The sequence below is a fragment of the Coccinella septempunctata genome, chromosome 1 (genome assembly GCF_907165205.1).
Source record: "Coccinella septempunctata chromosome 1, icCocSept1.1, whole genome shotgun sequence".
Classification (NCBI taxonomy): Eukaryota; Metazoa; Arthropoda; class Insecta; order Coleoptera; family Coccinellidae; genus Coccinella; species Coccinella septempunctata.
The window spans coordinates 4,258,440-4,283,605 of NC_058189.1; the positions used below are offsets into that span (position 1 = coordinate 4,258,440).

At 36.1% G+C, this 25,166-nt stretch overlaps 2 protein-coding genes across 5 annotated transcripts in view; one reads left to right on the forward strand and one right to left on the reverse strand.

The window, feature by feature from the left end:
- Positions 1 to 5,689: 5,689 nt before the first annotated feature.
- On the forward strand, positions 5,690 to 7,221 carry LOC123322772 (pre-mRNA-splicing factor CWC25 homolog). Its single transcript, XM_044910790.1, has one exon. The coding sequence runs from the start codon at positions 5,878 to 5,880 to the stop codon at positions 6,943 to 6,945; it is 1,068 nt and encodes a 355-aa protein (XP_044766725.1). The 5' UTR covers positions 5,690 to 5,877; the 3' UTR covers positions 6,946 to 7,221.
- Positions 7,222 to 7,329: 108 nt separating this feature from the next.
- Positions 7,330 to 25,166, reverse strand: part of LOC123322770 (protein transport protein Sec24C) — a 28,859-nt gene continuing 11,022 nt past the window's right edge. For all 4 annotated transcript variants that reach the window (XM_044910786.1, XM_044910788.1, XM_044910785.1 and 1 more), the window contains 7 exons: positions 24,856 to 25,062; positions 19,336 to 19,623; positions 19,108 to 19,276; positions 12,077 to 12,374; positions 9,294 to 9,595; positions 7,897 to 8,090; positions 7,330 to 7,777 (listed from right to left, as the gene is read on the reverse strand). In XM_044910786.1, coding sequence (XP_044766721.1) covers positions 7,637 to 7,777; positions 7,897 to 8,090; positions 9,294 to 9,595; positions 12,077 to 12,374; positions 19,108 to 19,276; positions 19,336 to 19,623; positions 24,856 to 25,062 — 1,599 coding nt within the window. In that variant the 3' untranslated portion in view covers positions 7,330 to 7,636. The remainder of the gene's footprint in view (positions 7,778 to 7,896; positions 8,091 to 9,293; positions 9,596 to 12,076; positions 12,375 to 19,107; positions 19,277 to 19,335; positions 19,624 to 24,855; positions 25,063 to 25,166) is intronic.

Below are 25,166 nucleotides of genomic sequence, written 5' to 3' on the forward strand. Positions count from 1 at the left end.
TTAGCGCATTATCACTTTCTTGAGGACTAATAGAAAGGTTAAACATTGAGATATCATTCCTTTTCAATCCGTTTGATACAAAGCGCAAAATATATGCTGTTATTCTCTGTATTTTTGGAAGAGATGAGAATCTTGAAAGCAAACAGAGAATAACATTTTCCGTGGTAATGAGTTTTGACAACAAAACAGTGGGCGCTCTTTCTTCCGGAATTTCAACACCATTTGAAGAATGAAAGTTATTCTGAGTAGGCCAATGCTCTTCAGATTTCAACAAAAATTCTGGACCATCCCACCACAGGGAAAACTGCGAAAGTTGCGCCGGTGATAAACCACGACTTGCACAATCTGCCGGGTTCAGATGGGAAGGCACATGATGCCAAGATGAAATGGAGATTATTTCTTGGATATGTCTCACGCGATTGGCAATAAATGTTTTCCATCTATGCGGAGACGAAGTAACCCAAGTGAGAACAATCATGGAATCTGACCAGACATATATGTCATTGAAAGTGAATATGCCTTTGAAACTTTCTATCACGAATGCTATGAGATTAGCAAGTAAAAGAGCTGCTAGGAGTTCCAATCTTGCGATTGATTGAGTTTTCAGAGGAGATACTCTACATTTGGCGCAAACAAGGGTGGTTTAAAAACTATTGGAATTCCAGAACCTGAGATATACCACACTGGCATAGCCAATTTCGGACGCATCACAAAAACCGTGAATTTGTACTTCAGAAGTCCTATCGAAGCCAAAGTATCGTGGTATCTTTATATTACCGAGACCGGGTAGTTCTACCTTGAATTGTTGCCACACTCGCTGTATGTGTTCAGGAAGCTCTTCGTCCCAAGATACGTGGGATTGCCACAACTTTTGGAGAAGCTGCTTTGCAAGCAGCAAGCATGGAGAAACGAAACCCAAAGGGTCAAATATTCTACTAACCTCGGAAAGAATCGACCGTTTGCTACAGGTTTTGTTGAGAGGATAGTATGAATATGAAAATACATCCGCCTTGGGATTCCATTTAAGACCTAGGACTTTGATGAAAGAAGGTTCATCTTTATCGAATGTGCAGTCGGTCAACACATCGGACCCAAAATCTTGAATAAGACTGGGATGATTACCGGCCCATTTGCCCAGTTCGAAACCACCTTCTCTTAAAAGATTAATGAGCTCCAATTGAAGAGCGCGAGTATCTTCGACGGAATCGCTACCGAGGAGCCCGTCATCAATATAAAAATTCTCTTCTAAGGCTTTGGCTGCTTTGGGAAAGCGTGCCTTTTCGGACTTGGCTAACTCCTGTAACGTTTTCAAAGCAAGATACGGTGAACACGAAACACCGTAAGTGACTGTTCGTAAATAATATTCCCTTAAAGGCTCAGAAGGATCAGATCGCCAAATTATTTTCTGAAATTGCCAAAACTCTTTATTTACATTGATTTGGCGGTACATTTGTTTGATATCGCAAGTAAAGCAGTAACGAAAGTAGCGAAAATTAAGTAGGAGACAAGATATATCTTTTTGAAGCTTGGGTCCAGTATACAGAGTATCATTCAGAGAAACACCTTGAACGTCACGTAAACTGGCGTCGAATACTACTCGAATTTTGTAAATAACGGAAGAATTTTCAATTTGTTCTTTGAAAATTGCATGATGTGAAATATAGTATGAAGTAGGGGATTTAAATTCTGATGTTGGGACTGGACTCATATGCTCTCTGTTGATATAATCTGTCATGAATTCCACGTATTTTCCTTTGAGGTTTGGATTTTTCAGGAATCGATTTTCAAGCATACAAAATCTTCTATAGGCCTGAGTGTAAGTATCACAGAAAGACGGATTCTGTATTCGGAAAGGAAGAGGAACTGAGAATCTGCCTGTAGGCTCCCGAAAAGTCAAGGAAGAATAAATTTTCTCGCAAATTTCATCCTCAGGTGATACACAAGGAGGTTGAGGGACATTTTCGACCTCCCAAAACCTTCGCAAAATATGATCCACATTTAAATCCACAGACGAATGAAGAGATGTCAAATGGCATTTTTGAGGAGATGTAGAGGTTCGTCCTTGAAGAACGTATCCATAGATGGTCTCCAAGGCTACCGGTTGATTGGGTCCACCAAAAATTCGTTTGGACCTCAAAAGGAAAGGAACTAACTCAGCTCCTATAAGCATATCTATAGGACCTGGTTGATAAAATTTAGGGTCCGCTAATTTGAGCCCATGAATATGAGTCAAATCTCGAGGATTAATATGAAATTTGGGTTGGTTCGAACAAACCTTGGGTATGATAATGGCTTCAAGAGAGAAAGTTGGACCAGACTGATCACAGGGCTTGATAAGGCAAGAAGTTGTACCCTGAGTGGTGGATGATGTCATCCCATTTAGCCCTTCCACAGGTATTGATATCCTTCTTCGAGGAAGTCCTAAACGTCTAACACAAGTGTCGGAAATAAAGTTTGCCATAGACCCTGTATCCAAAAGTATGCGAATTTTCTGGAAATTTCCGTTGAAATCCTTAACATGTATCACACAAGTAGATAATAAAATCGTTGTTAATGTTGAAGCCGTAGAAGAGTTTGTACTGACGAGAGATGTTGGAACAATAGATTGAGTTTCCCCCACCGAGTTGACGGGTTCACTCTGATTGGATGGCTGAAGTGAAGGACTTGAACCTTTTGATGATTTATCGAAATGCAGAGTAGTATGATGTGGTAATTTGCAAATTCTACATTTATGACTAGAACTACAATTTCTGACAGAATGAGGAGAAATCAAACAATTAACGCATAGATTATGTTGTTTGACCAAAGAAAAACGTTCTTGGGGAGTTTTGGCTAGAAATGATTGACATTTGTATAAGGGATGAGAAGACGAACATAAAAAACACTTAGTGCTTTGGCCAGATGGACCAGGCTGGGACTCGGAAGCAACGAAGCTAGCCACAGGCCCTCTACTAGGGGCTCGGGAAACCCGCTGAGGGATCCCACTGTTTGCATATTGCAAATTGGAAGTAGTGAATTGTACAGATTCCAAAGCTGTACATTGTCTCTCTAAAAAGGTAACCAACTGTCGATAAGTAGGAATCTCATGATTTACACTATTTTCTAACTCGAAGTCAGTACGTGTTTTAACATCTAATTTGTTCATAAGCATATTAAATAATAAGAAATCCCAATGATCGACAGGGAAATCGAGAACACGTAAAGCGGCAACATTTTCCGTAAATATATTTAAAAGATGTCTTAATTTCACAGATGTCGGTTTCTGTACTGGTTGGGCATTGAAAATATCATTATAATACTGACTGGCAAGTATTCTTTTATTTTGGTATCTTTTCTCTAAAATTTCGTATGCAATTTTATAATTTGCATCAATGAGAGGAATGCCTTTAATAAGTGCTAAAGGTTCGTGACTAAGGGATGTTAAAAGATAACGAAACTTTTCAACATCAGACAAATCAGTATTTTCATGAATGATGCTCTTGAATAAGTCGAAAAAGCTAGGCCAATCTCGAAAATTGCCTGAAAATGTTGGAATAGAAAGCTTGGGAATTCTGGCTGAAGGCTTGCAAGGTTGTAAACTAGTTTTTGATGAAGTGTTTGAAGAGGTTCCCGCAGAATTTTTCAATAACAAATCATGTTTAATTGATTTCACGTAGTAATATGCCTGATCAGCCGCGATTCTGAGTTTATCGTACTCTGAAAATTCTTCATCTGAAATTAAACCAATGATTGTATTGTGTGATGATCGAAAATCCTCATAAGCGCCTTCTATTTCATCAGCTCTGGCTAAAAACTGCGATTTATAAGATTCATTTGTTGATGCCTGAATGCCTATTTCTTGAGCTTCCTTTAAACGCGAATAGGCTGTTTGGCGCAGTAAATTAGCTCTAGTTAATTTGCTGGACATTATGAATCAATATAATATAATAATGTGATATAATAAATATCCGAGGTAATAAAAAACTGAACAATGTAAATCGATTGCTAGATTTATGAAACGTGTATTAATAAATGTGTGGAAAAGGAAAACTAGCGTTTACTTCAGAAGATATGGTCGACAGTTGAATAATACAATATGATCTACAAATTTTCAAAATGTACAATAGTAAATGAAATCTGGTGTAAGTACGTGATGAATTGCAGTAAATATGGGTCAATAATGAATGATATTCGAAAATTGTTACCCAGTAATTACGATTGATATCAAAAGCAAGTAATAATATTCGAAAGGAAGTAAAGATAAGTTGAAAAGTATGTAAATAATACACTTCAAACAGCTCCCGAAGGCAAAATACAGCGACCGCAACAAAATGTTGAACTGAATAATTGAAAATATTGAATTTGTCATCAAAATAGCATCCACTGTTTGAATGAAGAGATATTATAAAAGATGAAGACAATTGAAAACATTCGTTTTATAATTCCCGTTGTAAACAAAGATGAAAATGCACCATGCGCGCTGTGACCCTGACCTTGAACCGGTCTGCCCGTGAAATGAAATGATTTTCACAAGAGACGTATGTCGCAAAAAATAAATGAAAAAAGGTAAATTTTGGCCAAATTAAATTATGAATGAATTTTTCTGAAGGAAACAACCCGGCAACGAAGGACCAATGTCAACGTAGGAATGAATGCTGGTTAAAAAAAAAAAAGAAAGAGAATAATTATGAAACAATATACGAGCAAGTACACCTCGAAGAGAAAAAAAATAGGGCAACTGCTTACCTCGTTATTTTCTTGATTCCTGGATGTTCGGAGTCGTGTAGCTATGGATCACAGCAATGGATCGTATTTTCTGATTGTCGTAGTAAATATTAATAATAATTTATCGAGCGAGAGTACTCTCTAGTTCGGCCGTAAGAACAATACTGATTCCACATATGTCCGAAAAAACAGCAGTTGCGGATGTTTTCGTGGTGTAACTTGCAATCACCGCGAAATTCGAAAATTATTGACGGAAAACAAATACTTCTTAATTTAATTTGGCCCATAAAAACAAATAACAAAATTTTATTGATAGTTTTATGAATTAGGAAATTTAGATTCCCAAACACGGATGTTACTTGATTTCCATTTCCTCTGCTTATACTGAGATTTTATATGTGATCAGGTTTTACGATCAATAATAATATTTCTTCTCAAATACCATATTGTTTGATATATTTCATATTCATTATGTAAGTGTTCGCGTTTTGCCGACTTATAATTATATAAAATGTGCTCTTCAAAAGAATAATATTTGTTGAATTTTTACAAAAAATAAATAAATTGCTAAACTACTGTATTTTCCTACAATAATCTTATTTTTGATGTAATCTACATTTACAGTTTCTATGATGAATTCCAAATCTGAATACAATATTCATGATAGAAGCTGTAAATTTACATCGAAGGTGAATACCCTCCATAGTGAATATAGACAACAAAAAGTATGTAGTAGAGTAGCCTAAACGCCTGTAAATTCAAAATTTCCGTCATTCATATATCATATCCAAAGATATTACACACTTTGATCATCTACTTCCCAACCAAATATGGCGGCAATGGCGGCATATCAATAACATTTGGTCAAAGATTCCAGGTAAATGATGCAAAAAGAAGAAAACTAGGTTAGGTGTTACTTTGCGGTCTGTGTTCTATCAAAGCTAACCTATTTGGTTTTATGTGTCATTTGAAAAGTCACAACATTAACATTAATTTTAGCTCTTAGCAATCTTAGCAAAGATTTCTTAGTTTTAGTTTCTCTGCTGCGAGTAATCTTTGAATAAGACACATTAGTGCAAAGTGTTCTGTGTTCGAAACAATCAATCCTTGGACCGCTGATCGTCGATTCTTTTGATTTTATATTGCACTAAAGAGAAAAGGTAGACCCAAAAAATGTTTTCCAACAATGAAGAAAAGAAACTAGATTGGATGTATAAAGGTCCAACTGCGTTAGTCGACAGGGAATCTTATTTGCTTGGACGTTCTGTAGACAAAACTCTTGAAGAACTTAATAAAGAGGAAGCAACAAAAACAGTTGATAAACTAATACTACCCCCTAAAAATCATGTTGAGCACGAGTGTATCCCTCCATCCATTAGAGATTATAACAAAATTGTAAAAAGTGAACAAGTTGATTTACAAGCTAAACTCCAAGAAGATCCGTTAGTTCTCATCAAACGACAAGAAGAAGAATCAAGAAGGCAATTTCTCCAGAACCCTGTACAACTAAAAAAACTACAAGAAGCTATGGAAACGCAACTTAAGAAACGTTCACATCATGGCAAAACGGACAAGAAATTGAAGAAAAAGTTGAAGAAATTGAGTAAACAATTAGGGAAAAAAGATGGCTACAAAAAGCTGAAAGTATCCAGTGACATGCTAGAGGATGAAGAAATATTGGACACAATATTAATGCATAAATTCAATCTACTCAAGAATGAACTATCTGAAGATGACTTGAAGAACATCTTATTAGGTGACTGTAGTGAAAGTGATGATTCAGATGAAGAGAAACAAAAGAACAGGAATAAAAAATCTAAGTCAAAGTCTGATGATAGACAAAATATTAAGGTCAGTTCGTCTAGAAAACGCAAGAGCAGCAGTTCTCCCGAACGACATAAAAGTACAAAAAAAGTGTCAGATTTCAAGGAACGTGAAAAATTAACTTCAAAGAAGCCAAAAGATAATGATAAAAAAAGACTGACTGAAGAAGAAAAAGAAGCTCTTCGTAAAAGTATGATGGAGCGAGCTGCTGTTCGGAATCTTGAAAGTGCCAGAAACTTCAAACGGTTTAAGGATGAATATAATAAACCAGAAATTGTGGAAGAACACGATAAAAATTTCATCAGGAATGAACTACTAAAATCAGCCAATAGTAGTAGTGTTGCAGACAGAATTAAGGCTAATGTAAATAATATTCAGAGATCTAAATTCTCAATGGAATCAAATTTTCTGAAGTGAAGTCGAGGTGGAGCTGAAGACGGAAAATATAAACTGAATTCTCCTGAAATGTTACCTTAATGACTATGGTTGAGATGGCAGGAGCTATTAAATATTGTAAAAAAATCAGCCTCCATGGAAGAACAGTGTCAATTAATTACATAGATTTGATGAATATTTGTAATCAAAACTTATGAAATTGTGAAAAATTATATATTGAAACCTTTGTTACTGATAAACAGAAAATATTGTATGTCATTTTGTAAATAATGAATAGAATGATTTTACTAAAAAATATTTTTCGACCAAGTTTTTCCACTGATAAATGTTTCCTTCCCAATTTATTTTGCCAAATATAATACATAATGAAGGAATTAATTGGGTTGCTTCGTAGAAAATTATCAATTTAAAAATAAAAATTCATTCATTTATTTATATAAATTATAACATACATAAACTTGCAGAATTTGATATAATTAAACATATTCAGATTACATCAAGTTCAAATTTATTTATCCTAGTAAATACAATTTTAGTAATAAATTTGAAGCTTACACAATTCTGTAAAATATAACGTAGAATAAAATATACTTTCAATTAATTCCACCTATACAAGAAAATTAAAATAAATGGAAAAGAAGGCTTCTGCCCGAGTATACCTATAACATATCTTGTGTTTTTTACATAAATAATTCAGTTTTTCATAATATCGCTAACTCAGGAGATTCCTTATTTCCTTGTGCATGTGGCATAAGAAATCAACATAGCTAGGAGAACCATCTATACCTTTGTCTTCTACCAAGAAATGCTTGAAAACAGGTTCGAGTTTTTCTCTTTGCCTAACCAATGTAAGCTGCAAACAATTAAACTCATGAAATACAAAAAAAAAAGATAGAAATTAATTGATAAAAATAATTGAAAATTGAAATTGAAAGAAACATAAAACTCAATAAGAGAAACACAAATACATACCCTCATGTGCCGATGTCTTTGTATCCTGATTTCTTCAATAATATTTCTAACTGCTAAAGATACTGGATTATCTAATTCTGGTAGTTTGAATTGTTCAATATTGACCTGTATAGCTGATGGTACTCCAAAAAGTTTCTGTATAAATTCTGGGTTAGCTCCCAGACCTATCCACATAAACATATGTATGCCATTCTCTATAAATGAAAAAAAAATTCAAGTGGATTATTTGGATGAGCATATTTTTAAATATGTATTTGGAATATGTGGTCTACCGTCCTATACCCTTGAGGGCTGGACTTAACATACATTGATCGATTCTGTTCGTAATTTTTTTATACAAGATGTTTTTCATAAGAGATCGATTGTTACCAGTCTTAACTCCGAGAAGCTCGTAGTTTAGGAGATATTAATTTTTGAAAATTACATTTTTCCAATATACAGGGTGACTCTTTAACTCATTCAAATATTTTAACAGTAGATTCTTGAGGTCGAATCACTTTTTTCCTTTAACTTTTCCGAATCGGCGTTTGAAAGATAGAGGCTGTTGAAAAACCATAAAAAAATTATTTTCAGTTCTATCTCACAAACGGTTACATCGTATGAAATGAAATTCGGAATATATTTTTTCATTTATTTGAATAATCTTTTTCGAACACAAGATATCACCCACGTTTTCCAGTTTCCTCATTATGACCATCGCGTACCATAAAAATATCAAAAATTCAAAGCACCCAAATCATGAAACAGAGGGGGACGCTATCTAATGATTATCTCAACGTTTTGTAAAATAAAAGTATTCTTCATGTTTTTTCGTATAATGCGCCGTTTTCGTGTAATTTTATGTTCAAAAATTAAAAAGTAGGTATCTGTGAAATTTGAAAAATTGGGTCTTTTGGCTGAATACAACTCTGTTTAAAAGATCCACAGCTGTGTAGTATCACAGATTTAGCTAGTTATTCAGAAGGTAAATTTGTTTTTCCAGGGGTGGCACAGCTCTTTATGAAAACCTTAAATGGCTATTTTTTTTATCAGGTCCGAATCGGAAAAAATGGTATGGGAGAAGTGTTTTTTTTTACCCCAAGAATCTATTGTTAAAATATTTTTACGAGTCAAAGACTCACCCCCCATAGAAACAACACGAAAAACTATTGATATTTTGTGACCTTGACTGATATAACCTAGAAAAATCCATAGCACTTGTCAAAAAATACTGGAAAAATTCAATTTTCAAGAATTAATATATCCTAAACTACGAGTTTGCCCGAGTTGATATTGGTACTAATCGATTCCTCATGAAAAACTGCAGTTATAAAAAAATTATGAACAAAATCGGTCACTGTCCCTAAAGTAAAGTCATCAGTTGTCACGATCAATGCGAAAGGTATTTATATTGTTACCTAAAAGGTAGACGCCCTGATCGGTCATCTTTTCGATGGAACATCTTATCGGAGGCGGGATATCATGACTACTGCCATCCAAATCATGTATCGGAATCAGCCTGGGGTAGAAGAAATACACTGAAGTCGGAACGTCCATAGTCATGCAAGCTTGCATCACAAATGATCTCTCGTCTACCGTCATATCAGAACCTCCAGAAATAGCGTCGCTTTTCAAAAGACAATTGACATAAAGTGGCAGAAGTTTCATGCATTCCGGTAGGATGAGTTGGCCAGCGCTGCTTGGAGTGGCACAATGTTTCCTATAGAATTCAGAGGTGTTAGTTGTTGGGTCATTGCCTTTCATTTTTGTTTTAGACGGCGCAGAATCGCAGATATTCATTATTTAATTACTTGATATACAAAAATGAATGTTTTCAATGCGCCCTATATGCTAACTCCTACAATCTACAATCAATTTGGAAAGTAATTCTACTAAAAAATGATCATAAACTACGCAATCACTAGAGCATTGGATGACACTATAAGTTCATGAGTTGTGATTAAGATGTCTAAAAACATCTTAGGCCCGTTTGCACCAATCCCCCTTAAAATGAGTACTCAACTAAGCGTAGTTTAAAGTTAATGGACGCTTAATTTTATTCCAAGTTGCACGACTGCGGCTTAACAGAATCTTAAGTAAGGGGCCCTTGAGTTTTGATATCTAGTGATATTTCAGTTTTTTATTTTGGTGCAACTTCATTCTAGTCCAATAAAGCCTTTTCATCGGTTGGCCGATTGCCGATGATCGTTGTCATTTCATTAACCTAACTTAATTGTTCTGTCAGTGAGTGTCAAGTAAACTATTATATTATTATCAAAGAGTGACAACTTTTTGTTGCTGAATTAGCATTATTATTGATAATGAAATGGATTGTCAAATAAAAGGTTCTTGACGTTATTAGAAAAACCACAGCAGTTCTGCAGCCAGTTTATGAGTTCAACAAATTATTTTAGGTTAGAATCCCGCCCTTAAATACCTAAGTGGTCATTACAGGAGCGCTTAAATTTTAGGCTAGCTTTAGCCATTTACATGTCACTTTACAGTTGGTGCAACGTAATTTAATTAAAGGGTTTATTTTGAGGGATACTTAACACTAAGTGCGTTTGGTGCAAACTGGTCTTAGTTGTGATCAATAGGTTGACATTGACATAAGCGATTTATAATGATTCGTTTCAGCGAAAGGACGAGGAAAAAAGATAATTTTCGATAATTTGCCGACGTTTCGATCACATAATATTTGATCTTCCTCATGGCAGATGTAAATTATTCTTCAACGCAGTATATTAAATGCATCAGATTTAATTGAACATCAACAGTTTCACGACGAAATAGACAAAAAAATGTTCTCGCTGCACTAACGATGAAACACTACCAAAACCAGCTTGCACTTAAAATTTATAATGATTTATATCATTCTAGGTTTATACCATTGAATAATGTGAATTAAAAGTCAATAATCTTGGATTTTTGGTTTACAGATGTGCATTTCTAGGATCCGTTTTCTATGGAAATGTCTTCTCTCTGTTTTTATCGAGTCACAAGAGATAGGATAGAACAACTTTTCATGTACTTCAAAATACATAATGAAGAAACTTATATCCACAAAGCTTTTGTAGATTCTCAATGGATTTTTGGAGATGCAATAGTTAATATGAAATATGACCACCAGTAGAGTGATCAGAAATACTGATTCTTCGGGATTTCAATAAAAAAAATTTGTTTTCGGAAACAGTGGCCTAAGATTACACAACTTGGCAACATCGACTGAAATATGCGTTGATAATAAAGGACAACAAATACACTATCTTGATGAGATAGACAAAGATGGCTGTCTATGAAGTCTGCGACGAACGAAGAAGGTCGTAAAATTTTATGGGATTTTTATGGCCGGTTGCAGTTGAAGCTCGATAGTAAGTACGCGCCTGTAAATCAACAGCTGTTATTTTATAAACAAGCTGATCGGACATTGTTCTTTTCATTGTTTGGTAGGCGCTGTTGCCAAATCGTAAACTCCGCACAAAGCGATTTAAATTTTAAAACCCCATATTTGAAGGATGATTTTGAATAGTTTCCGCGGTGAATTTGAAAAAATCATGAATGAAACTCATATAATAATTATTCAGTTTAAACTTGCATATGCAGTGATAACCCAAATTGAGGAGAATTCCCCATTCTAGTTCGGCGCGCTCCGTACCAGAGTTTACAGGCCGAACGCAGCTATGATAGTAGAGGCCAGTGTTCCTTTTGGAAATAGAAAAAAAGAGCATTCATCAAAACATTATATCGTTCTTCGAGAAGAGTTTTAGGGTTACTTCGATAGGAAGTTCCTCGGTGAAGATCCCATTTCTGTACACCAGAATTTTATGATTTTGACTCGGAAAACGGAATTAAAATTGTTCATTTTCCATATATTCAAAAAAACAGAAAAAAAATGTTCCAGGCTAATCCAGAAATCCAGAAAACTCGATATCATCAGAACCTTATACCGGGGATTTCAACTTAATTCAACCACATATCTTTAGTATTCTTAAATTTAACTATTCATTACACTACATACTGCTTGCTACACACTGTGGGCTCTCCAAATAAACCCTTCGATTGGAATTGGATATTGCATGTCAGGGAATATTTCTACATTATTCAGATGAAGATTTTCCATCGTCAAACTACTAAAAACTTTCACAGAACATACCTATCGGCCGTGGGACATTCAATCACATACTGACATAGGTTGACATACCTATACGTGGCCAATACTTGAGCGGCCTTCGTAACCAAATTATCCTTGACTGCCTTAGGGTTATGGTCCATCAATTTGAACAACGACTGTTTCGACCAATAATTGATGAGAGTATCCAAGTCACAACTTCTGTAGAGATCGGTCATCTGGGAACAGGTTTTCAAGGAGAGATTACAAATTCTTAAGCGTCTCTGACCGGAACACGATGTGTACAATAAGGCAGCCTGTATAAAGACACCGTCGTCTTCATGAAGCTTGTCATCATGTTTTATCTCGATAGCAACTGCCTTGTCGCAATCTGGAATTGAAATCGATGACAAAAATTATATTTCTGATTAAATGAACTGGACGATTTTTTAGCACTGATGTAAGTCATATAAGAACTTATACTCCATTTACTTTTATTTTAGCACTAGGTTGGCCATAAAATAATTTTCTTAAGTTTTTGTAACTAGAACGGAGGTTGGCACTCATGAAATGTCGTTAATGTCATGTGCCGTTGCCACAACTAATATCAATTAATATCACAAAAATGCCGAAAGTGATTGAAAAATAGAGAAGACAGGGTTTAATCAAGTGCTATTTAGAATTTAGGTACACTCATTCAAATAGTAGGTAACCCTGATATTTTAATATCTACAATACAGGGTAGGGTGTATTTGAAGATGACAGGCTTTTTTTTCAACAGAAGGGTCAAAATGAAGCGTTTCACCAACAATCACCTATACAAAACTTTCAAAATTACAAAGTTGAAAGAAAAAATTGAAAATGATAACTGAAATAGATCTTCATACTGTAACCAGTCCGGCCCTTGCGGTCGGACCTTTCGAGAAACAGAGCGGTCGAGAAATTCCAGAATAACCGCGAATCTACCTGAATGTTTCCGGCGCCTATATAAGCCCAGCGGAGGAGCAGGTAGGAAGTACAAGTACAGATATAGTTCACAGTGCAAGCGACTAGTGCAAATAAATACGAGTGGAAATAAATAGTTGTGATATAGTTAGTTTATGAGTTATAAGTGTATTATGTGTAAATAAATAATTTTAATAAGTTGGACGTTTTAATCAAGCGAAGAAAACGTTACATTGGTGTCAAGTGTGCGGTTTAACATCGCTCGAATTAAATAAATAATTTTGGATATTTGAAGTTCATGCCAGTGACCACAAGACTGCAGAACGCGATGGAGACTCAAGCGGTAATGGACTTTTTGCGAAAATTGAATGAGAAAATGGACGAGAACTCTTGTAAGTTGAATGAGAAAATGGAAGAGAACTCTTGTAAGTTGAATGAGAAAATGGACGAGATTAAGGAAAATTGTAATGATGTGGTGAGTCAACTTACAGACAAATTGGACGAGAAACTGGAAATCATAAATGGAAAATTCGATAAAGTGGACGAGAGATTCGATATAGTGAGTGGAAAATTTGACGAAGTTGATGAAAAGTTTGACAAGGTTAACGGCAAGTTTGAAGAAATGGCAGGAATAATTGAACATCATTCCAAGTTGATAGATTCCTTGAAAAGAATGTCAAACAGAACAGATATTCTGGCTTCAACACCCTACAGCACAGCGAAAGCGGAAAATGACGGCGAAGGTAGTAGAATGAAGATCAAGCCTCCAACTTTTGATGGAAAAATACCCTGGTCGACATATCAAAAACAGTTTGAAGCTGCTGCCCTGGTAAACAATTGGAACGACAACGAAAAAGCCACGGCATTAATTATAGCTCTACGAGGAGAGGCACTCAACATTCTCCAGACGATCCCGGAGAGTCAACAAGCCTGTTACGAAGTTCTTACATCGAAACTTCAGATGAGATATGGCGATGCTCATCTGCAACAAGTATACCATGCACAAATTAAGAACCGAGTGCAGAAAACAGGGGAAAATCTCCAGGAGTTTGAAGCTGATGTGGCGAGATTAGTCAGGCTGGCTTATCCATCTGCTCCAGATAGCTTCCTGGAACAGCTATCAATCCAGACATTCGTGGATGGGATAAAAGATAGCGAAATACAACAAGCCCTGAGACTAGCACGCCCTAGAACTATAGATGATGCCTTAGCCCAGGCTTTGGAAATTGAGGCAGCGAAGCAAGCGTCGCATAGGGGACACCTTCGTGTAAGACAAGAGCAAGAAACAGATCGATCTGTTGAGGAGATTGTCAGAGAAAAAGTCCGCAGAATATTGCTTGCTGGGAAAAAGGATGCTGTGTGCTGGAACTGCAACAAAAGGAGGCATTTCAAGCAAAACCGTCCAGAATTTGAAAGGGCTACAGCTGGGAAAATAAAAGGAGTCGCTGTGGTAGACAATGGCTTGACCAAAACCATTGAGTGTCCCCAGAATTCCAGCCATTGTTCGCGCCTGGAAGAAAAGATCGATTTAAGGCGGACCACCGTAATCGAAGATGACTGGCTACCCGAGGAAATTCAAAGAGCACAAGAGGAAGATAACGACTTGAAAGTAATCCTGAGTTGGAAGAAGAGCGGTAGACGACCTACTTGGGAAGAAGTATCCAGACTGAGCCAGAATGTAAAGTCGTATTGGGCACAATGGGAAACATTGAAGATTGATGGAGGTCTTCTGAAACGTTGTTGGGAAAATGAAGATGGAACTGAGCAGAGACTTCAGTTGATTGTGCCAAAGAGCCGTGTGACAGACATTCTGACCAGACTACATAATGGAACTTCAGGTGGACATTTCGGGATAACCAAGACGTTGGAAAAAGTCAGGCAGCGATTTTATTGGCTAAATTGTAAGAGGGACGTTAAAGATTGGTGTAGAAGATGCAAGGTTTGTGCTGCTGCTAACGGACCTTATGGTAAAGGAAAAGCACCAATGAGGCAATATAACGTCGGATCCCCCATGGAACGAGTAGCTATCGACATCGCTGGCCCCTTTCCCGAAACAGACCATGGAAACAAATACATTTTGGTAGCGATGGACTATTTCACGAAATGGGTGGAAGCCTACGGTATTCCTAATCAAGAGGTAAGTACGGTAGCTGATAAATTGGTCAGAGAATTCTTCTGCAGATTTGGAATACCTCTGGAGCTTCATTGTGATCAAGGCCGAAATTTTGAGTCGAAGTTATTCCAAGAAGTATGCAGCAAATTGGGAATTCACAAAACAAGGACTACACCTCTTCATCCACAATCAGACGGCATGGTCGAACGAATGAATCGGACCATGGGAAAACATCTAGCCAAAGTAGTTTCTGATCACCAGCGGGATTGGGATGAATATTTACATCTATTCACCATGGCATATAGATCTTCGGTTCAAAAATCTACCAAGGAAACTCCAACCAGTATAATGTTCGGCCGAGAAATAAGACTGCCTTGCGACTTAGAGTTTGGATGTAAGCCTGGAGAAGACGTAGCTGGGGAGGACTACGTTAGTAAATTAAGGAACAAGCTGGATTACATTCATGGCAAGGTGCGCAATCAAATGCAGCAAGCAAGTGACCGAATGAAAATGCGCTACGACATCAAGGCTATTGAAGGTGGATTCACCACTGGGGATCTGGTGTGGCTACATAATCCACAAAGGAAGAAAGGTTTTTCACCAAAGCTGCAGAGACAGTGGGAGGGACCGTATGAAATAATCAAGAGGATAAATGATGTAGTTTACCGGATAAGGAAGCTCCCCAGGGGAAAACCAAAGGTTGTCCATTTCAACCGATTAGCCCCGTACGCGCAGGACAAAGAAGAGGTACGACTTGTGGAAGCCCCGATGTAAGGTAGCAGCGATTACCAGAAGTTTATGGATCGTTATGGTGAGACACGCGTTGCACGGTTCGGCGTTACACAGGAAGTACATCAAGATCTCTTTACCGTGTCTGAGGAATACTCTCTCGCTCATTGCGTAGCGGAGGACCTTCGTATGAGCAAAGGAATAGCCAGAGTATTCAGAAATAAATTTGGACGTCAGGAACAACTATTGCGACAGCAGCCAAGAATCGGAAAAGTTTTGAAATTGAAGGCTGAAGGTAGGTTCATTTATTACCTAGTCACCAAGCGACATTCCTATCAGAAGCCAACCTATCAGAATCTATGGACGGCACTGCATAGCTTGAAAGAAGACCTTCAACGCTTTGGGGTTAGGAAATTAGCTGTTCCCAAGCTCGGTTGTGGATTGGACCAGCTAAATTGGCGAGTTGTGCGAAGCATGCTGGAGGTGGTATTTCAGGGGACTGGTATAAGGATCCTGGTGTGCAGTTTCAACCCAAAGCAGGCCAGGGAGCCTGGAAAAACTGTGGAGTGCTACTTCCATCAGAATGGCTACTGTAGGGATGGTGATGAGTGCAAGTTTCGCCACGGTCCTCGGAGGAATTCACTAAATCTGTTCTGGGACAGAACAGGCTTAAGGAGGGGACAGTGTAACCAGTCCGGCCCTTGCGGTCGGACCTTTCGAGAAACAGAGCGGTCGAGAAATTCCAGAATAACCGCGAATCTACCTGAATGTTTCCGGCGCCTATATAAGCCCAGCGGAGGAGCAGGTAGGAAGTACAAGTACAGATATAGTTCACAGTGCAAGCGACTAGTGCAAATAAATACGAGTGGAAATAAATAGTTGTGATATAGTTAGTTTATGAGTTATAAGTGTATTATGTGTAAATAAATAATTTTAATAAGTTGGACGTTTTAATCAAGCGAAGAAAACGTTACAATACGATCCTAGACCGTTTGTTAGCTGAATTATCGCAAAACAGTGGGAAAAAACTTATCTCCTGATACGACCATGTGGTTTCGTTTAGGATATTGGCTCGTTAGATATTTACGTGGTAATGAAAATGGAAACTTAGGATTGTCGAATTATTCTCATTATTTTTTAGTAACTTACACGATTTTATGAAATGTCTCATTTCGATACCAACTGACAGAAGATACTTAGGACTCAAGTGTGAAAAATAGAATAATATTTCAAAATCTCACCAATAAAATTCGTCTACATTATTCACGAATTTTTTTCATAATGGGCATCACAATCTTCTTGTTCGAACATTCCAACAATCGTCGTAAAAATGGAATGAAATGGGGAAACATCATAGCACTTTTTCAACATAACTTACATAAGCACTTTCAAGAAACTGCCTCGATTTTCTACATTTTTTTTTCGCCCTAAATTGCACGATACAACAAAAACGACTCTCAAAAGTGACCTGATGCATCTAATCCGATGAACTTGGAACTGAACCATTCATTGTCCAGCCATATGTTTATGTTTTTTTTTTTCGTTCATGCGATGCCGGAGTCACCTTCCACGGTCCCGTACTTGAAATTTAACTTAACGACTTATTTTGATGAGTTTACCTTCTGTCAAAAATAAAGCTTCACCTTTGAAAACACCCTGTATATCGGACGTTAGCGAACATATTCAATGTAAGTGAATTTATATAATGTTTCATCTGAATCTAAACGATTTATATTTTAGCTGAATGTTTCCACAATCAGAAAGACTGTAAATGAAGAGGATGTCAAAGAATTTCATTCTTTTGAGAAACCCAAAAATGTGGTGGCATTTGAGAATTTTATTTTAGGGTGGACGAATGCCAAAAGTTACTATAGGATTAATTTTTCTATTTTTCATTCGACTTGTCCTATACATCGTAAATGTCTCAAGGGATCAATAAATATATAATATTTATCATTATATCGAAGTATTGAAAAAAAAACGGCCATAAATACGAGCCAGTTGTCCTGTTACTTGATAATTCATTTGAAATTTTTGTTTGAAAGTGAAGTTCCTCTTCCCTTGAAACTTCCCTTAATAGGGAATACTCCTCGTGACGAAAATGATGTATTTTTTATGAAATATCGTTGAAACGTCAAATTTTGAAAAAACCATTCCAAGTTCCAAAAAAAATTATTTTAAGTACTTGAAAATGAAAAATAAAACTGTGTATTTATAATTTAAAGCGTTTCGTTTCTATTGCACAAGTTGGCAACATCGACTGAAATATGCGTTGATAATGAAGGACAACAAATACACTATCTTGATGAGATAGACAAAGATGGCTGTCTATGAAGTCTGCGACGAACGAGGAAGGTCGTAAGATTTTATGGGATTTTTATGGCCGGTTGCTGTTGAGGCTTGCAAGTGAGTACGCGCCTTATGATGGCTGTAAATCAACAGCTGTTATTATATAAACAAGCCATTGTTCTTTTTATTTTATAGTAGGCGCTGTTGCCAAGTCGCAAACTAGAAACGAAGCGATTTAAATTTCAAAACCTCATATTTGAAGAATGATTTTGAATAGTTTCCGTGGTGCATTTGAAAAATTCATGAATGAAACTCATAATTATTCAGTTTACACTTGCATATGCTGTGATAACCCAAATTGAGGAGAATTCCCCATTCTTTTGACTTTCATTGATGGAAGATGATTCTTGTTAAAAAACTCAACATTCTTGTAATTATCCGTTAATTTCTATGAGATTTAAATCTACAACTGATGTAACGCCTTCAACCTTTAGCCGAAGAAGATATCCAACATTAACTCTACTCAAGCTACTGTATATAATGTGTCAATAATTTAATAACAAAATGAATATATGTATTTAAAAACTGATCTCTTGTATTTTCCATGTAAATAACTAGATTTGGTATGACTTCAATCAATTTGTATGAACGTCAATTATGTTCGTCCCATATTTTCGACAAATTTTCCGAAGTGATTCGACATTGTGATAAAATACGTAATTACTGCGACATTTGCTCAGAACGGACAACATAGCGCTGATTTAAAACCCGAATATGTTTTGACAAGCTTCATAACCTCACATTTTCGTACTATACAGAGTGGAACGTGTAAAATTTCCATGGCCAACCGAGTACTAATATAAAAGTGAATGGAGTAAATAAATGAATACAAAGACATGCACCCTCTTAATTTCTATCTATTTTCTGTCCTGATTTTCAAGTGTTACCGCGAACTGAAACGCTGTATCATCATACTGTCTTAAGATTTGGTGTTTACCCCAATGCGAAGAAGAGCACAAAATTAGAATGCGTCAAATTCCCACCTTACCTATTGATGCCAATTCCATATCGGTGGTATTTGACATATAAAAGTGGCCATAGAATTCCGTCGGTCTTATGCCTGTTGAGGTACGAACCCTCATTACCGCATCGAAACCAATTGGCCTACTGATATCTGTGATTATATCTTGAATGAGCCTCTCTCCATCGATATCAGCCTGAAATAAGTTTATCGGCATTCAACAATAAAAAAAAAATTCATTATTCATCGCACTACCTGGAAGTAGGTATATTTGAAAACCTCCCCTCCTGTCAGCCGCGAAACCTGTCCTATGGTCGCTATATCTATGTAGGAATTGTTGAAGAGAAACAGGTCAACTGAAACGCCCGCTTGTACACAATCCTGTCCTAGTTGGTTATAAGCCTGGTTTTGGGGGGTTAAAATTGTTCTTTCTTTGTCGGTGCCCAGGAGTTTGCGATCGTCTCTATTTTTCAGCTTTCCTGGTGCATCTACCGACGGTAAGTTTGAACTGAATACCATAAGTTTACCAGCACATTCAGAAGCCTACGAAAATAAAATCTGTTATATTAATATGTCAATATTAAGTTTTTTTAGGTAGAGAAAATTTTAATTAATGGTTTAATACCAGTTTTAGCGTAATTGAGAAGGTCCAGTAATGGACAAGAACAAGGAATAAATAAAATGATAGGAATTGATTCAGATGCATATCAACATGGAAATCAACAAGTTTTACTGTATGAATGGAACTATTTGTCATCATCGGTACACCGACAGGGAGAACGTCCTATAGAAAAAGAGCTGACCACTGTTTTGGTTTCATTTAACCTTGTCGGAGCAGCTCAATTCCCACGACTTCCAGTTTTCTCATAATGACCATTACGTACCATAAAAATACCGAAAATTCAAAGAACCCAAATCTTGAAACTAAGTTGGACGCTATCTGATGAATATTTGAACGTTTTGTAGTTTTCGAGTAATTTAAAGTTCAAAAATTTAAAAAGTATCTGTGAAATTTGAAAAATTGGGTACCTTGTCTGAATACAACTCTGTATAAAAGATCCACAGATGTGTAGAGCGTTCAAAAAAATTCGTCGTCAAGTGGACTGGAATTTTAAACGTAATTATTAGCTTTTGCTGTACTATTTTTCAAGTGAACTGTCGAGTTAGAAGTTAGCATTTTGGATTGTTGTTGAATTAAAATTATCAGGAAATTATAAGGATGGTTTTTACGGGCGTGTAAAAAGAAGGACAGTGGCAATATTCTTTAATGTTCCAGCGACCTTCCCAATGTATATCCCGATGTTGCTGAAATAATCAATCTTTCGAAAGTACTGTTTTGCGATGCGTTGACGAAATGAGTATGTTCAAGCAAAAAAAGTAGTGGTCGACCAAAGAAGAAAATCTCAGAGTTATTCAGCAATATTGAAAATATGATGACAGAAGACAGAAGCTCCACGCACCTCTGTTCGGGTTTTGAATTTTGGGTTTGAATGAAAGACATCACTTTGTTTTCATGAAGATTGACATGCTATCAGGAAATTGAAAAGATTGATTACCTATCCTTGTAGCATCCAAAAAAAAATTGGAGTTCGGTTTGCATCCATCAATGGCAAAATGTGGGACCTATTTTCTTTTATCATGCCTTTTTATAGCTAAATTGAATTTTGATAAATTGTCCAATATTTATTTTCATGTAATTCAGTTTTTTAGTTTAGTCATGGATATTCAATAACGACCGAATCAATGGGGAATTCTCCTCAATTTGAGTTATCATCTGCATATGGAAGTTTAAACTGAATAATTATGAGTTTCATTCATGATTTTCTCAAATGCACCGCGGAAACTATTCAAAATCATTCTTCAAAAATGAAATTTTCAAATTTAATTCGCTTGGCTTGAAGTTTACGATTTGGCAACAGCGCCTACAAGAAATAAAACAGAACAATGGCTTGTTAATAAAATAATAGCTGTTGATGTACAGCCATCATAAGGCGCGTAATCACTGGCGAGCCTCAACAGCAACCGGCCATAAATATCCCATAAACTTTTACGACCCTCCTCGTTCGTCGCAGACTTCCTAGACAGCCATCTTTGTCTATCTGAGGGTATCTCTATACCCAAACATTTTAATTATCGTGATACCTCTGACTTCAATCTGGGACAACTTGTGTCAAATTTGTCGCGGATTGATTTCGATGAAATTTATACCTTCGATGACATCGATTTGAGTTTTGACAAATTCATATGTATTTTTTTGGATGAATTCGAAAAGTGTTGTCCCATCGTCAGGTGTAACTCGAAGAGAAATTTTGCCAAAAGTAAATGGATAACGGGGGAGATTGTACAGGCTAGTATGAACCTGAAAAACTTACACTGGGTGTGCAAGAACACAGATAGCATGAAATGTACTGCAGAGTATAAGAATGAAAAAACTAAATATAAAAAATTGCTTGCGTCAACAAAATTGGAATACAATAAGAAATTAATTGAAAATTCAGCAAACCGTTCAAAAACAATATGGAATCTTGTCAATCAGGAGATAGGTAGAAAGGCGAATAATTTAGATACTCGTCTGAATTTGAGGGGATATAGTGATGCGGAACCATACGAGGTGCCGGGAATTTTCGGGAAATATTTCTCTAATAAGGTTGCGGAACAGTTAAAAGCTCACTTTGGTGATGATATATCCACAAATTGTAGTGTTTCGGAAAACGTTGATAAAACTTTCTTTTTCTTCCCTGTCGAAATAAATGAGATACTCGCTACTGTGAAGGAGTTAAAAATCAAAAAAAGTAAGGGGGCCGATGATGTTTCCATGAGGGTTCTAAAAGCAACAATAGAAACAATTTCTCCACATTTAGTACATTTGATAAATCTTTCAGTTAGTACAGGTGAATTTCCATCAGCGTTGAAGATGGCCACGGTGACTCCGGTGTATAAAAAGAATGATCCGGAAGATATTTCTAATTATCGTCCTATATCTGTACTTAGTGTATTTGCGAAACTTTTTGAGAAGATTGTCTATAAAAGAATGTTGAAGTTTTTGGACCGATATAACATACTTACAGATAATCAACACGGTTTTAGGAAAAATAAATCAACCCAGTCAGCTGCTTACAGCCTTCTGGAGTCAGTGTACGCTGCGCTCGACGAAGGAAGGCATGTAGCAGCTTTGTTTTTTGATCTTTCTTCGGCTTTTGATTGCCTTAATTTTGAATTTATAGTGAGAAAGTTGAAATGTATGGGATTCCGTGGTGTGTTTTTGAAGTTTATAAGGAACTATTTAACAGGGAGAAGGATGAGAGTAAAGATCAAAGAATACTTGTCTGAGTGTTTTGACTGCAATATTGGTGTCCCTCAGGGATCTATATTGGGCCCGCTTCTGTTTCTTCTCTTTGTGAACGATCTACCGGATCATATTCGTGCAGAAGTGCTGGCTATGTTTGCCGACGACACTTCTCTAGTTGTCTCAGCGGATAACTATGCGGATCTCATAGCACGCCTGGAGTACTTTTTAAAAAAATTTGTAAAATGGTGCAATACGAACGCCCTTATTGTTAATGTCGAAAAAACAGAATGTGTATACTTCAGGATGAATAACACCTCAAAAATAGAATTGAAACTTCGGTTTGACGGCCACGACATATGCTCGAAGAAATCTGTTAAGTTTTTGGGTTTTTATCTGGATCAGGGTTTGAATTGGGTCGATCAAGTCGATTACGTGTGTGGAAAAATAAACAGCGCGTATTATGCTATATCCCGCATTAAAGATACTATGCCGTTGTCTTCCCTTTTGAGTATCTATTACGGATTAGTTTATTGTCACATATCATATAATGTCATCATCTTTGGTAATGCGTCTGAGAGTCGCAGAATTTTTATCGCTCAAAAGAGGATAATACGTCTTATGTTCAAAATGGCATATAGGGACACTTGTAAACCCGTGTTCAGGGAAAATAAAATTCTTACTTTCCCTTGCATATATATCATGAGATTGTTAATGCATGTGAGGACGAATATTCATTCCATAGAGAAAAACTCAGACTTCCATGATTATCAAACGAGAAATTCAGAAAAGTTATGTATTCCAAACCATAAATCTAGTAAATTTTCTAAATCAGCTATGTATCAGGGTCTTAAGTTGTACAATCATCTTCCGTCCACGTACAAATGTAATATTAGTGATAAAAATTTCCAAAAAAAAATTAAAACACTCCTATTGTCTAGGGCATATTATAGTGTTGAAGAGTACCTGAACGATAACATGTCGTCTTTGTTATTGTGATTTTGTATTTTTTATTGCAACTTTGTTATTGTTTGTGATCTCACAATTGACTTGTCTCATACATTGTTTAATGTCTGAAGGGACCAATAAAGATTATTATTATTATTATTATTATTATCTCATCAGGATAGTGTATTTGTTGTTCTTTATTATCAACGCATATTTCAGTCGATGTTGCCAACTTGTGCAATAGGAACGCTTTAATTTTTATTTTTCATTTTTAAGCACTTAAAATTTTTTTTTTGGGAAACGGTTGAAATGGTTATTTCAAAATGTGACGTTTCAACGATATTTCATAAAAAATACATAATCTTCGTCGAAAGGAGTATTCCCAATTCAATATTTATAGAGAATAAATAAACATATTGAGATTCTTACTGTGCTTAATAGGGAATACTCCTTCTGACGAAAATGATGTATTTTTTATGAAATATCTTTGAAACGTCACATTTTGAAATAACCATTTCAACCGTTTGAGTACTTAAAAATGAAAAATAAAAATTCAAAGCGTTTCGTTTCTATTGCACAGGTTGGCAACATCGACTGAAATATGCGTTGATAATAAAGAACAACAAATACACTATTTTGATGAGATAGACAAAGATGGCTGTCTATGAAGTCTGCGACTAACGAGGAAGGTCGTAAAATTTTATGGGATTTTTATGGCCGGTTGCTGTTGAGGCTCACCAGTGAGTATGCGCCTTATGATGGCTGTATATCAACAGCTGTTATTTTATAAACAAACCATTGTTCTTTTTATTTTCTAGTAGGCGCTGTTGCCAAATCGTAAACTAGAAACGAAACAATTTAAATTTTAAAACCTCATATTTGAAGAATGATTTTGAATAGTTTCTGCGGTGCATTTGAAAAATTCATGAATGAAACTTATAATTATTCAGTTTAATCTTGCATTTGCTGTGATAACCCAAATTGAGGAGAATTTCCCACTCATATTACTGAAATAGGTAAAATCTTTTTACAAAAAAAAAAACATAATACCACGATCCGTTCAAGATTGATGTCTCTTACGCATGAAAATACTGGACATCGGTTAAAATTTTTACCAAGAATTTTTCTAACAGCCTCAGATTGTTTGGATTCTTGTGGTATGACTAAATGGAAGAAATGCTTTTCGCACTTTGGTCGAAATAAACTTTTCCTTAAAAGTTCCTTTTCACTTCCCATACAAAATTACGATGTATATAGGTTAATGCCATCATTGTTTACATTTTGGAAGATGAAGTAATTCAAGAAAAGACCTACGTTCAGACACCTAATATCAACGTTTAAAATTCCATAGCCTACTTGACGTAGAATTTTTTTGAACGCACGTTATTTAGCTAGTTATTCTGAAGGTAAATTTGTTTTTCCAGGGTGTCACTATTACGCTCATTATGAAAATTCAAAATGGCTATATCTTTTTGTCAGGCCGAACCGGAAAAAAACGGTATACGAAAAAAGTATTTCTTTTTTTATGTAAAAAATTTTACCTTCAAGGCCTCCACACCAGCCAATATTGCAGGCAGAAGAATCGTTTCTGTTTGACGGGTTCCTCCGAACATATTTGGAATTTGTTCCATCAGAGCATCAATAATAACTTCTGATTCTTCTGGTCTAGACAGGAAACCGTCAAGAAGAGGCATAAATATTTCGTGGGTATCTCCCACAACCAACATCTGCGGGGCTGCTAAAGTACCCTGAAAAATCATGAACAGTGCATGACAAATGATATGTTAATAATATTAAATTATTAGTAGAAGAGAAAGGTTTCAGTACTATCTTTAAAAGAGGTGTTTTTTTA